This window comes from Acipenser ruthenus, chromosome 7 (genome assembly GCF_902713425.1).
Source record: "Acipenser ruthenus chromosome 7, fAciRut3.2 maternal haplotype, whole genome shotgun sequence".
NCBI classification, from domain to species: domain Eukaryota; kingdom Metazoa; phylum Chordata; class Actinopteri; order Acipenseriformes; family Acipenseridae; genus Acipenser; species Acipenser ruthenus.
Genome location: NC_081195.1, coordinates 64017593 through 64031250, shown reverse-complemented (window position 1 = coordinate 64031250; position 13658 = coordinate 64017593). Strand labels below are relative to the sequence as shown.

Genomic DNA, 13658 nt, shown 5'->3' with positions numbered 1-13658 from the left:
ACCTTACCAGTCTCCACCAGTATATGAACGCACACATTGATCTACTATTTCACAATTCCCTGAATGATCACTTCTATATGGTTTGCCATTTGCCTATGAACCAAAATAAAACATGCATAATCAAATAACTGGTACCCTTGAGAAACGTATTTTTCAAGTTAGGATCACTTAGGACCTCTAATAGCTTGGGCTTGCCTCCAAAATACACAGAACATGTTCTCACCAGAGGAACAGCTCTAAATGAATACTGCCCATAAGAACAATACAGCATTATACTGCAAGAAATCTTATTATACCCATACTGTTTTGCAGTCTTGTTCAGACTACAAGTCTTTTTCAGTAGTGTGGAACTGGATGCATTTGCATATAAGTGTTAATTTGAATCCATGCATCAGAAGATACCAGCAGTACTAAACATGTGCTGCTAATGAATGTTATAAATATTACCATAATGAATAATCACAGTCTTAATGTGAATGCAAGTTACCATTGCTTTATTGTGGAAAAAGAACATCTGTGAAATCTGTGAAAATCTAATCTGGCACATAATTATTTGTTCTTATCTTACAAAAGGAAAGCCTACAAATCTAATTTATTTATACAAATACAACAATTTTCCAAAAATAAAACTTTGAATTTAGTAAACTTACCATGTGCTCCTTTACGCACTGTCTGCAATAACCCAGCATTTGAGATCCCTGAGCAGAGACACATATTGTAATGGCTAACTTTTTTTTTTTTAATATATATAAATAGCTTCTCCACAAGTAGAATTAGCATGTTATATTGAAGCAGAGCGAAGCACAGGATAGGTCAAATGTTTTACTTTGTGACAGACCCAGCTATCATTGCTACGGAAAACGCAGTGTCCACATTGACTCAACCATTTCTACAACCACACATGAAAATTCGATGTTCCTTTTGAAGTAGAAAGCATGTATTAACTCTAAAAGCCACACAAAGTTCAAGGAATAGGAAGCACAAACAATTCTGCACTATATCATATATCGGGCATACATGACCTTCTAATAATAGTGCTATGAGCATGCTTACTGTAATCATGAGAGCGTAACACTGGATGTGACAATGGGGAATTGTAATTCTAAACAACAAAATGTTCAATCAAAGCTGCAGCTGTCCCGTCAAGTACAATGAACTAACCAAAACAACATAAATCCTAAACATGAGAACCATTAAGGTATTTTCTATGCAGAGATTAAATTATTTAGGTTTACCTGCTTCTTATTTATTTGTATCTGTGGCAGGATTGTGGTTCACTGCAGGCACATGTAAGTACATAGAGCTAAGAAAAGAATTCTTACCAAATCGCCATCACATGCTTTCAGTACCATAACCAACTGCTGCTTTTCCAAGGGTTCACACGTTTCTGCTTTGTGCAGATTTATATTTCAATTACCGGTATATACAAGTCTGTGCTGCTTTACTTCAGGTGACCTCTTTAAGTAGAATGCAGGAATGTGGTGGATGTGCAGCATTTAAATATCTGCATGAAGAAATAGGTACATTTTGTCCTTTTATACTGTGGCTTCGAAAATAAATACAGTATCATGACAATATATATTCTGTAAGATATACTCCCTTATAAAAGTTTGCCATAGTATTTTTGCATGGTATTTTTACAGTTCTACCATGCTTTTCCTATGGTTTACTACAGTTTACCCTGTTTTGTCCTGTTTATTAATATGCTTTAACCTACCCTGCTATTCTTTACAATGCCCACCTATGTTTTAACACCCTTTCACTGTAGTTTTACTTTGGTAAACTTTTATAAGAGCTGGAATTGTTTTTTTGTTTTTTTTTTAGCTCTTTGTACATTGGGTATAATAAATAAATAAAATAGAACCACACAACAGTGACTATGGCATATACATACAGTAGAAGGTATTCTGTACAGTTGCTAATATAATGCCAAGATTATGCATTCCAAAGGGCACAGTAGTGGGGAATTCAAAAGGGACCATTCATATATTTCAACCAGTCTCATTTCGCGAGTTGTCATTGATGCCAGCTGCAGATCAAACAGTATCAAATGAAGATCTATTGCTGTGATGAAAACAGAGGCGTTAGCAAAACTGGTTACTTTCATAATCGAGGGGACCATAATAATAAGTTAAATGCTGGGAAACCATTTGAACATTTTTTTTTTCCGTTCCCTCCTTGAAGATTCACTGCCCTTGATCAATTTGACTAATTGTGGCTGCGATATACATGCAGATGGCTTTATATATTAAAGTGTGTTTTGTTTTTATACACAGGAATACAAGGATTTGACAATAATGAAAAAGAAAAATACATTTAAACAAACCCAGAATAGTTATATGATTTGTGCATTATGAAATGAGTGTAATAGTCATTTGGTTAGAACTGTATTCAGTCATGGCTTTAGACTCTACTATAATCAAGTTTTAAGCAAAGTAGACATGAATATATCTGACAGTACATAAGGATAGAGGTTAATCCTTCAGCTTCATAGACCCAGCAAACCCCCATTGCTTGCATGTGTGAACAGAGGCACATGTCCTACAAATTCCCATTTCAACATTATGACTTAATACATATTTAAGTGAAGTGATAATACCCAGGATTATTTTTTGTATTTATAATTTTTAAAAAAAATAATATTTCAGGGTGCAGTGTCAAATCAGACTGTAATACCTGACCATAGCAAAACATCTGTTTTTACTTTAATCTCCTGTACATATCTCCTGTCTCTAAAACTTTTAAACCTCATAGTATGGCATTAATCATTTCTTTTAATTTATAAAGCAACCATTTTGTGAGAAAGAAAATCCATACAAATGTGTACCAAACATGGCTAGATGAGTTCCTTTCTTCACAACAGAATTGTTTTATCTTAAGAATATTCTGGACTATCTTCCATTTTGTCTAGGCCAATGTCATACCACTGGAGGACTGGTAGGTATCAAATGTTCACAGTAAATGTAACATGGCAGTAAATGTAATAATATTATGCTTTTCAACTTTTTAGGAGCTGAGAACAATTAAAAAGGTCTAATTAAGCAAATTATTAGTTCAATTAAGGGTCAAGTTAAGTAACTGAGAGCTAAGTTGGAATGAAAACCAGAAGACATAGGGGGTCCCCAGGACCAGGGTTGGGAAGCCCTGGTGTAAAGGCTTGGCAATGTCAATGAAAACCATCAAATTGAAAAGCTATCTATTGACATCATGAAACCACAGCTTTTGGGATTAATTTAGCAAACTACAGACACAAACCTATGTTTACTATTGCACGCCTGGGGGTTTAATATAAGCTCTCACTGTTTTTGTATACACATGCACCGTCCCTGGACGGCTCAATGTCTCAAGAGAACTAAACAACGATTGCAAATCCATATCAGCTTTACAACAAGATTTTAAGTATGAAGCAATGTCCTGCTTCAAGTTAAGTGCTCCCGTTTTACACACAGTTCCTGGGAAGCTTCTTAATAAAGTCTTTAACCGTTAATTTAACATGAGGAACCGTCTTCAGATACTGTATCACATGGAAAGAACTCATTAGAAAGGACTATTTTAACACCTCAGAGGGCCAGTTTAACACATGATTTCCACCATGTGGCTTCCTGTTTTTTTGTATATGTTGTTTTCCTCTCTTGATTTCATGGATAATGTTCAACTTCAAAGCCCGTCGATGTGCCCAAAGTCTTTAGCCCTTGTTTCTCCATGATGTTCCACAGTTTGCGAAGGTTGGACTGAGTGATCGTGTCATCTAGTTTGAGTTGAAGAGCTTGCAGGTAATTCACTTCTGCCTCTTGCAGTTTTCCATTGAGATGGAGGATGGCCCCAAGGTTCATCAAGGCAGCTGGATACTGAAAGAAAATAAATCATGTACTGTTATTATTATTAGACAATATTTAGAAAGGGATTTAAAGGCATGTATTGGCCATTTCTTGGGTCACCTAGTGTGGCGCTGTCTACATTTTGTCATGACTTAAAATTAATAAATAGTTAAATAAAATAAATCTTATTAGTTTATAGTATAGGATTTAAAATCCTATATGAAGAAAGCATATCAGTGCTTTTCCTGTTCTTTGACACTAAATGTATAATTTATTCACAAAGGAAGGACCTTCATTTGCAATCCATTCTACATTTTAACAAAACCACCCACACAAGTTTCTTTATTCAGCTTTGAGTAGATAGATATACAGCCTCTGGTTTCCATGGATATCCTGCAGACCACAACACAGCAGCAGTGTGGAATAGTGGTTAGGGCTCTGGACTCTTAACCGGCGGTTTGTGGGTTCGATCCCAGGTGGGGGACACTGCTGCTGTACCCTTGAGCAAGGTACTTTACCTAGATTTCTCCTGTAAAAACCCAACTGTATAAATGGGTAATTTATGTAAAAATAAGGTGTAAAAAAAAAAAAAATTGTATGGAAAATAATGTGATATCTTGTAAATAAATAATAATAACAGTACACTCATGGGACTTAATCTTATTTCATTATGTCAATTCATACAAAATAGTATGCGTCTGACTACAATATCTGTGACATAGTATTCACTTTATGATGTTGCACTTTGCTATGATTTAGCAAACAAATTCCTCATCAAGAAGCAATTAAAAAAAAAGTCCCCTAATTAAGACTTAAGGCAGAAACACAAGACTTCCACCATCAACACAACGATTTCCTTATGGAAGAGCTTTCGGTTTTGTAAGCAAATGTGCAACTGAAAGATCTAATGTTAGTTCCGGATGTTAATTCAATCTAATAAAAGTTCCAGATGTTAATTCAAACAAACAAGACAGGCTCTGATGATACACTTTTAAACTTCCGGTTTGGGGATACTTAAAGGGCAACCAGCTATTCATATTTGTAATAAATCATTCAATCAATACAATACAGTGGACGTTTTCTTTGGATAACAGGAAAGGCAGACAAGTATACCATATATAGTAAGCAATGTTAGAGAAAATATTTTGTCTGAATAGTCATTCTTTCCATTTTTTGTTAATGGGCCTCCCTGTCAACAAGCCCTCGCCATTGTGAGGTAATTTATTTTGAATTCCTTAATAAATGTTTCCTTTTCACAAAAAAAGTTTCTTTTTGGCTACTCAACTATAATGGTCAGCAACCAACATGACTGAATACAAAAATAACCCTACACTTTGCACATACGCATTTTGCTGATCTTTCAAAATACGCATACTAAATTTGTAAAATTTGAATGTTGATGAAACATAGTATAGTACTGCAGTTTATGGTGTTTAATGTCAAAAGCATTCTTCAGATCATGAGAATCTCTTTGTAACTGCAGATTTCACAGGGCCCTTTGAAGTGAGCAGTCCACCTTGGTGTCTTTTCCTGCAAAAGCCATTGGGAAAAAAATGGTGTGCAACCTTTAAAGTGAATTCCCTTTTTACGACGTGTAAAACCGGAATAAATGCATCTGCACCCTTCCCCTCTAAATTTGAGATATTTGCTGCTTAATTTTCATGTTAGCAGCAATCAATGAAATGATAAGAGCAGACACCACTGAATTGGGGTGACGTCACTATGATCTGCAGTCTCTGGGCTTGCTCAGGCTAGACATAAATGTAATACAAGCTGTTTGGTCAAACAGGAATTATTGAAGAGAGGACTGTACTGACAGCAGAGTAAGCACAAGAAAAAACAAAAACTGAAAATATGCTGCTTAGTAGAACGAGGTAAACAGACACAAACTTTTACACAGAAGAAGCTACCAAAATCTAGATGAACCGGCTGCTTTGGCATTGCTCACAGCGATAGATTCAATCAAGAAGTACTTTGCCACTTTGTGACCCACGACACTTTCTGTTATTCAATCAAGCTGCCAAAAACAGGATGACAATCCCCGAAACGTTTTCAGTTTGTCTACTTTACCTACACACAACTAGATTCAATCACGCCAGGACAGTATAAAGAATCCACATATTGGTGTCACTGTCAAAAACTATGGTGTCATCCATGTTTGCTTTATCAGTATATTTTTACCATGTTAGTGAGCTTCATAGTTCACCCCCTAGTCTTGGTAAGTCGTTTTGGATAAAAGTGTCTGCTAAATGACTAATTAATAATATAAGCATGATTCAAGTACTGTAAGCTACTGGCAATAAAAACTATACAGGAAAGTTAATACATAGATTCCCAATGGTACCATATAATGTACCAATGGCAAATAGTGAGTCTTGTGTAGCCAGCCTAAAGCATTGATTGAAAAAGTAGCTTGAGTTTTAGTAACAATGCTATAAAAGGTGATGTTTGTTCATAATTTGCATTAGCAAAAACGTGTTTGCCCATAACTCCAAAATGTCAGAACATAGGTGGTATATGGCCACGTGTGTTCTTATGCATTAATCAAGGATGCATAATTAAAATGTACCTGAGTTATCAATAGAAAGCACCCATCCTCAAGATCAACGTGAAATTATCACAGAGCAGAAAATCATCAGCAGCAATCTTCTCCCTAAAGTAACGCTGAAGGTAATGATCTGTAAAGCAGTGTCTCAAAACAGCGATTACAGCCTATTAGCATGCGTATTACATCAAAGAATAATAAGGATATTTTGTATTAGTTTTCAGTTAGGAAGCATAACAAATGAGTGCACTTAAAATATTTACTAAAATAACTGGTGCAATAGTTTCATGTAGTACAGTGCTTTAGTGTGTTGACAGCTCACGCACTTCAAGGACCTTAAATGTGGGAGTGAGAGGAGAATACTGAGCTAGGTTGCACTGGCACGACTTCTTCGGCAGTGGGGAAAGTGGATGCCCCTAAAGGCAGGAAATCTGGGACAACATCCAGCATATGGTGCTGAACTTAGAGGAAGCACTTACCGGTTCTGGCTGTGTCTGACTGTCCCTAGAATGCTTAAGGAGTTCTATGATTGGTGTAAGTAATACAGTACTTTCTTACTCTTTGCCAAGTACAACATTTCCATTGGGGTTAATAATATGGGGTTACAAAATAACAAAGCATTACTGTTTGTGCAAAACGAATGTGTGCCTTCTACGACTCTAAACGCTCGTTCAAGTGTAGTGTAATTTGCCACATTTACACAGCTGTATTCTTTGATTATTTTGGTGACACAGGCTGAAGCATCATTTTATTTTAAGGTTGCAGAAAACAAGGTTTAGGGTTTGCCACAGTTCTCATCTGAACGTGTCTCCCTGTAGCCTGCATGCTGCCACTTCTGCAACACAGGCAGTAGATTTGCTGAATACAGATGCCTCAAACTTTTCAAGTGAGCCATTCTCTGGGCAGATAAGTTACAAGTGTTTTTTGCTGCACAGAGTATTACAAATGACACAACCTACAGCTTCACTGAGGACAAGCAGAAAGCACATGACTTCATTTCCTTCCTAGGACAGAAGTTTATATCATACGCATGATAAAATGTAACTCAATATTGATCACTCACTTCATTGAGGACCTGATATTTGAAATCTTTTCAGCAAAGTTACTAATGTGTGTTTTCAGGCAAAGAAATAAAAAATAAAAAAATAATAATAATTATGTTTTTTTATTTATTTCTTAGCAGACGCCCTTATCCAGGGCGACTTACAATTGTTACAAGATATCACATTATTTTTACATACAATTACCCATTTTTACAGTTGGGTTTTTACTGGAGCAATCTAGGTAAAGTACCTTGCTCAAGGGTACAGCAGCAGTGTCCCCTACTAGGGATTGAACCCACGACCCTCCAGTCAAGAGTCCTAACCACTACTCCACACTGCTGCCATAATGTGTGATGAGGTAGCAGCAAAGGTGATACATTGGACCTGAATTAATGGGAATGTAATTGCCAGTAAATACAACATCTAGTTTAGCATACTAAACATAGCAGTGTTTGGTAATATATCATTAATGTAATGAATGTGCCCCCAGCTATTTTCAGTCATTTTGCAATGCTTGAGTTACACCTTCAGCTCAAGACTCTCAGTGCTTTATTTCCAACTGGATTATCAAAATGAGCAAAGGGAATGAGGGCTGGCTTTTCCTTATAGGTTGACCCAACTGTTAGATTAAATATCATTAAAATAAAAATAATACATCTTCAGATTGCATTATTTCATCTAGTTGTGAAAGATCACATCAAAGTGACAATTAGTTTTTTTTTATTTTGCTATGAATTAAATAAACATCTTCCAAATAAAAACTGATGCATTTCAAGTGAAAAAGCCCTTGTTAGTTTTGAAACCCCTAGCTAGGTGTGATCAGAAAGGTTCCCCGGGTAATTAACAACAGATTATATAATATAACCCCCTTGGGAAAGAACAACATTATACATTTTGCAACTAAAAATTATTGGATCTTATATACTTCTAGACCCTATGACTATATGTTCGTAATTCCTGTGGGTGTACATGCATGCTTGAACAAAAGTTATTGTATTCTTGCTCTTATTGTATTACTTGTATTGTAACACTTGAAATGTATTTGCTTACGATTGTAAGTCGCCCTGGATAAGGGCGTCTGCTAAGAAATAAATAATAATAATAATAATAATAATAATAATAATAATAATAATAATAATAATAATAATAATAATAATAATAATGCCTAGTCCATGATCCAAAGGAAAAATACAGAGCATGAAAATAAAAAAAATATCCTCAGAACCACTCGAGGCACACAACGATATTAATTAAAAGGCACGAAGAGCAGTAAATTATAGGAACTAGTGACAGCAGTATCTGCAATTCACTTACAAGTACAGGTATAGTCAGCATGCAAGACTTTACTAATCTGATCAAGTGTGCAATCAGACTTGCAACGCCTAATTCTTAACCTCCTAAATGCACATATGGTCAGTCTTAATACAAATGAAGCACTCCAATTAGGTAGAGGCAGTCCAGACATGCTTTGCTACAGTGCATGCTGTTCTGCTGCCACCAAACTCTTCTGCAGCAACTGCCCTGCTGATTATCTACTTAGCTCGCAGTTCAGACGCAAGCTTGAATCCATCCATCATGGTTCAGTTTGACTGGGGTTCATTTGTTTGGCCTTTGGCAAGCTTTTTTGAAGTGCCAAAATGAAAACACCTGGGGCTGACAATGTTTGATAGAGATCTTTAACCAATGAAAATGGTCTCCAGAAAGAACTCAAACCCCCATGCAAGCTGTACAGTATAAATCCCTGTGGCAGAGATGGCTGCAGGGGTGACGTCAGACCCGGGAAATGAAACCACAACATAGGTACTACCGGGCAAAACTGAGGCTCTGCGGTGCTCAGTGCTTTTATTATTAATAAACAAAAATAAAGATTTAAACAAAACACAAAAGAAAAGGGCACACTGGCCAAAGTAAAACAAACACAAACTATACTTGATGGTTTGCAAAAACGAGTACGTTTCGATCTTGTAATTGCTCTCTCTTTCTCTATAGTTCTCTTTCTCCTAAGCTCTTCCAAACAATGAGCCCAGAGTGGATCTTTTATATTTTGTGCAAGCCACATTCCCACAGGCTTTATCGGGATGGGGATTTAACCCCATCCACGCCAGCTACTTTATAAGACCAGCTTTTCGCCGGTCTCAAATAATACATAACAATGACGGATGCTTTCGTCCGCCCGCACACAAACACAATATAATATTATAATAATAATAATAATAATAATAATAATAATAATAATAATAATAATAATAATAATAATAATAATAATAATGAAAACATAATCATACATAAAATAAATATACCCAAGGGTGGGCACCCCATAACAATCCCTCACTGGGAGGACAAGAACTTCCAGGTCAGGGCACTTTCACAAGATGTGGGAATGCTGGGATTCCTCTGGCTTCTCATGCACTTCAGGCTAAACTTCAAAGAGCCCACCTCCTCCCATCTCCCAGGCATGCCGGAACGAGAATACCACCAGATGTGGAGTATATTAGTGACTTTCTTGAGAAACAGCAGCATAAAACCCAAAGGAGAAAGAAGCAGGAATCCCTGGCAATAAAATGATTTGATGCCACAGTAAATAAAAATGAGTTTAATTGCTTGCCAATTGTATACACTACAAAAGCCATTCATAAATGGCAAGCCAGGAAAGACAAGTACTGCAAGTTATTTAAAGGGGGGTTTTAGGTATAAGTTTCAAACAGAATTGTAGCTCCTGAGAATATGATAGCGTGGGGTCAGTGCTACTTGAAAGACTCGCTCTTAGGTAAACATTTTGCTGAAACGCTGAAATGTTGATGTCTCCATGTCTCCAGTGGCTTGTGTAAAAAATATACATGGGTTATTTAATTGGACATATTTAGATCTTAAGATACCAGTATCTTAAATTATTGCTAAAAATAAATTAAATTTGATGTTTTAAATTAATCCTCATATACAGTGCTCCCTCGTTATAAGGCTCTCGATTATAACACGCCTCAGATATAATGCTCCCACAGCATGTCCCCCAATTCCCTATACTAGTGATTCACGCAATATTTCTACAGTAAATGCAGTACCGGTGTTGTTCAAACTGTAAACAACTTCTCAGTCTTACATCATAAACATAATGTAAGGGATCTTTATTGTATGTATGAAAATGATAACTACTGATTTGCAGTTCTTTAACGTAATGGGCCATTATTATGCTAAGCCCATTTCAATCATAAGACCTGGTTTTACTTGCATCACAGTCTTCTTAAAATGGTATTTACATACTTTGCACTTAAATTCATTGAAATATATAGTGCATGAGTTTACATTTGTGCAACATATGCCTTAAGTGTATAGTAATTACGTTTTAAAGCAGTGATGGAAACCAGTTTTCAATTACATTTAAAATGTAAGCCTAATGGCTGGTTTCACAGACTAGTCTTGGACTAACTAATGTTATTGTAGGTAAAGTATTATTATTTGTTTCTTAGCAGATGCCCTTATCCAGGGCGACTTACAATTATTACAAGACATCACATTATTTTTACATACAATTACCCATTTATACAGTTGGGTTTTTATTATTATTATTATTATTTATTTCTTAGCAGACGCCCTTATCCAGGGCGACTTACAATTGTTACAAGATATCACATTATTTTTACATAGAATTACCCATTTATACAGTTGGGTTTTTACTGGAGCAATCTAGGTAAAGTACCTTGCTCAAGGGTACAACAGCAGTGTCCCCCACTGGGGATTCAACCCACGACCTTCTGGTCAAGAGTCCAGAGCCCTAACCACTACTCCACACTGCTGCCCCTAAAGTACTACAATACTAGTTAAACCAGCCGTTTGAGTATTTAACAAACCTGTCATTTAAAGGTGTTGAATAAACTGATCATTTCAGCACTCCCTGTGAATGTTAGCAACATATTTTCACAGTTTAACCCCTTTTTAACCTTATCAATCACCATGGCAAACAAAAGACTGAGGAGGTTTTAAATTCCATAGCTCCACTCATGGCAATGCACACAGTAGCCCCCCACTAACACTGCTTTTTGATGTCTCTCTACTGGTTGGCAACCATTTCTTTAAGTGGTATCATGTTTTATTGTGTTTAAAAGAGAGAAAATGATTCAGATATAAAAAGTTAAAACATTTATTTTAAAAGAGAATTGCTTGAAAGTTCTTCAATTAACTACTAAAAGGACAATCATTTAGATTGCCTTACAAGGCTACACATTTCATGTTTTGTCATCTTTTGAATCAGCTGGATATCGTTTAAATGTATAATCACACCACCTAAGAGGCCCTGCTGTCATTTTTCTTAAGGAAGAAATCTTTGATGTACTGTACTAGCCCCATGGAAATATTTTCAAAAGAAATACATGGATACCCAGGGAGCTGAATTTCAAACACCCCACACAGTGCATGCTGAGCTCACCCTTGGATTAAATGTTAATTATGACAACCGCTATCCTTACAGCAGCTTTTAAAAAGTACCACACTGCAAAAACAAACAACAACTGGGACAAACATAACTCATGTTGGTGCTTTTTTCTTTTTTTTTTTTTTTTTTTCTTTTTTTTTTAGCATTTTTGTAGTGTAATATTTCAACGAGTTCTAGTCTTACACTCTAGTCCTAATGTCCTTCTTTGGCTTAAATGGCCCACATGCTTGCATACAATAATGACAGTTTCATGCCTGTGAAGTGTGGTTGGCCTTCATAGAAGTGATGGACCATGTAACACAGATAGTTTAAAAGACTATGCTAGAAATGCTAGACATTCACAACATGGACAAAATAAGAACATTGACAGTGTTCCTTTTGGCATTCTGACATCTGGGCCTCCTTAGCCTGTGCACTTGATGTGCTGTGGCAGTGAAACATTAGAGTACAGAATTTAGTCAGCAGTAACATGAGCATTCTATGGTAGGAATAGACTGTTTAATAAATGTGAATAAAGATCAACAGTGTAGATTAATTTTGACTGCAATAAATTAAAGTAGCTTTGTCAAAATCACAAGAACAAAATAGCAGTGTAACAAGTTTTAAAGGTTCACATACACATTTCTAAAGGTTAAAACTAACCCAATTTGACCAAAGGGGGTATAAAACTTCAAGGACATTTGGTTTTGTTTTATTGAAATGTTCTGGAGGAAAAGAGCACAGTCCGAGCAGTACTTAACATAACAAGAGGGTTCAAGTAGCCAGGGCTTGCCTGAGCTTCATTAATTCGTTGAATAGATATAGTAGCAGACACTCAAGTAACTATTTCTATGGGAAAAGTTGGATTCTGAACTTTGATAACCTGAATCCCTCAGATAAATGCAATAGTGCATTGTTTAATATATTGCACAGGTTTGGTTTTATTATCAAGTGGTCACAGTCTGTGTTGAGATACAAGACTCAGTTAGCTAGGCTGCAAGGTGACAAATAGAATCAACTATTCTAAATGGTAAAGTACATGGAAGATAACATCTCTGGCTTAGTGATGGTTTAGAGACGTGTTGACAGTTTGATTTCTTTAACATCTCAAGGGAAATACATCAGCACCCATCTCAAAACTATTTGTCATTATCTGAACTTTTTCAAATATTGTTCTCATTAAAATTGATAGCACCCACATAGAAACTAAACTGCAAACTAAACTGGATTCTTTTAAGGGTCAGTCATTTTTGATCTGATCCATAACTTATCTAGTAGTCAGGTGACCTCTTACAATGGAGCCCATTGATCTACATTGTTGGCAATACGGTTACAATGGGTAATGATTGTACCACCCAGTCTGTAATGGCTGGGAATCCATCAGTTTGATTAATAGGTGATATTAGCCTGGTACTTACATCGGGTCGTAGGCCTGCTGCAAGTCGATAATATTTCTCAGCTGCTTCATTGAGACTGGCTTGTCTGGAAAAGCACAAACACAACACAAATTAATTTCCATGGTACCTTTGGAAACACACTTAAAAAAAAGCAGCACATCACTTTTGAGGCCATGGGATACGCTGTCAAGATCCTGTTTGATTAAAAGGCACCTAGCTCTGCCTGGTTATTTTCACATTTCCTGGGATATGACTGTTGACCTGAAGTCGCTACTTAATATCCCCTAAAGAGGTAATATCTTTATGAATAATATTACATGTCACATTTCCAACTGGGGTAGTCTATTGAAGTTTGAAAGAGGGTTTATAAACAGCTGGCTAACTTTTTTTTTTGAAAGGTGTGATAAGTAATAAATAAAACATAGACAAAATCCTCCTTTATAATCCTGT

At 36.2% G+C, this 13658-nt stretch overlaps 1 protein-coding gene across 3 annotated transcripts in view; it reads right to left on the bottom strand.

Moving 5' to 3' along the window:
- Nucleotides 1-473: 473 nt before the first annotated feature.
- LOC117415820 (protein O-mannosyl-transferase TMTC2-like) overlaps nt 474-13658 on the bottom strand; it is a 101405-nt gene continuing 88220 nt past the window's right edge. For all 3 annotated transcript variants that reach the window (XM_034026656.3, XM_034026657.3, XM_059027570.1), the window contains 2 exons: nt 13230-13293; nt 474-3848 (listed from right to left, as the gene is read on the bottom strand). In XM_034026656.3, coding sequence (XP_033882547.1) covers nt 3639-3848; nt 13230-13293 — 274 coding nt within the window. In that variant the 3' untranslated portion in view covers nt 474-3638. The remainder of the gene's footprint in view (nt 3849-13229; nt 13294-13658) is intronic.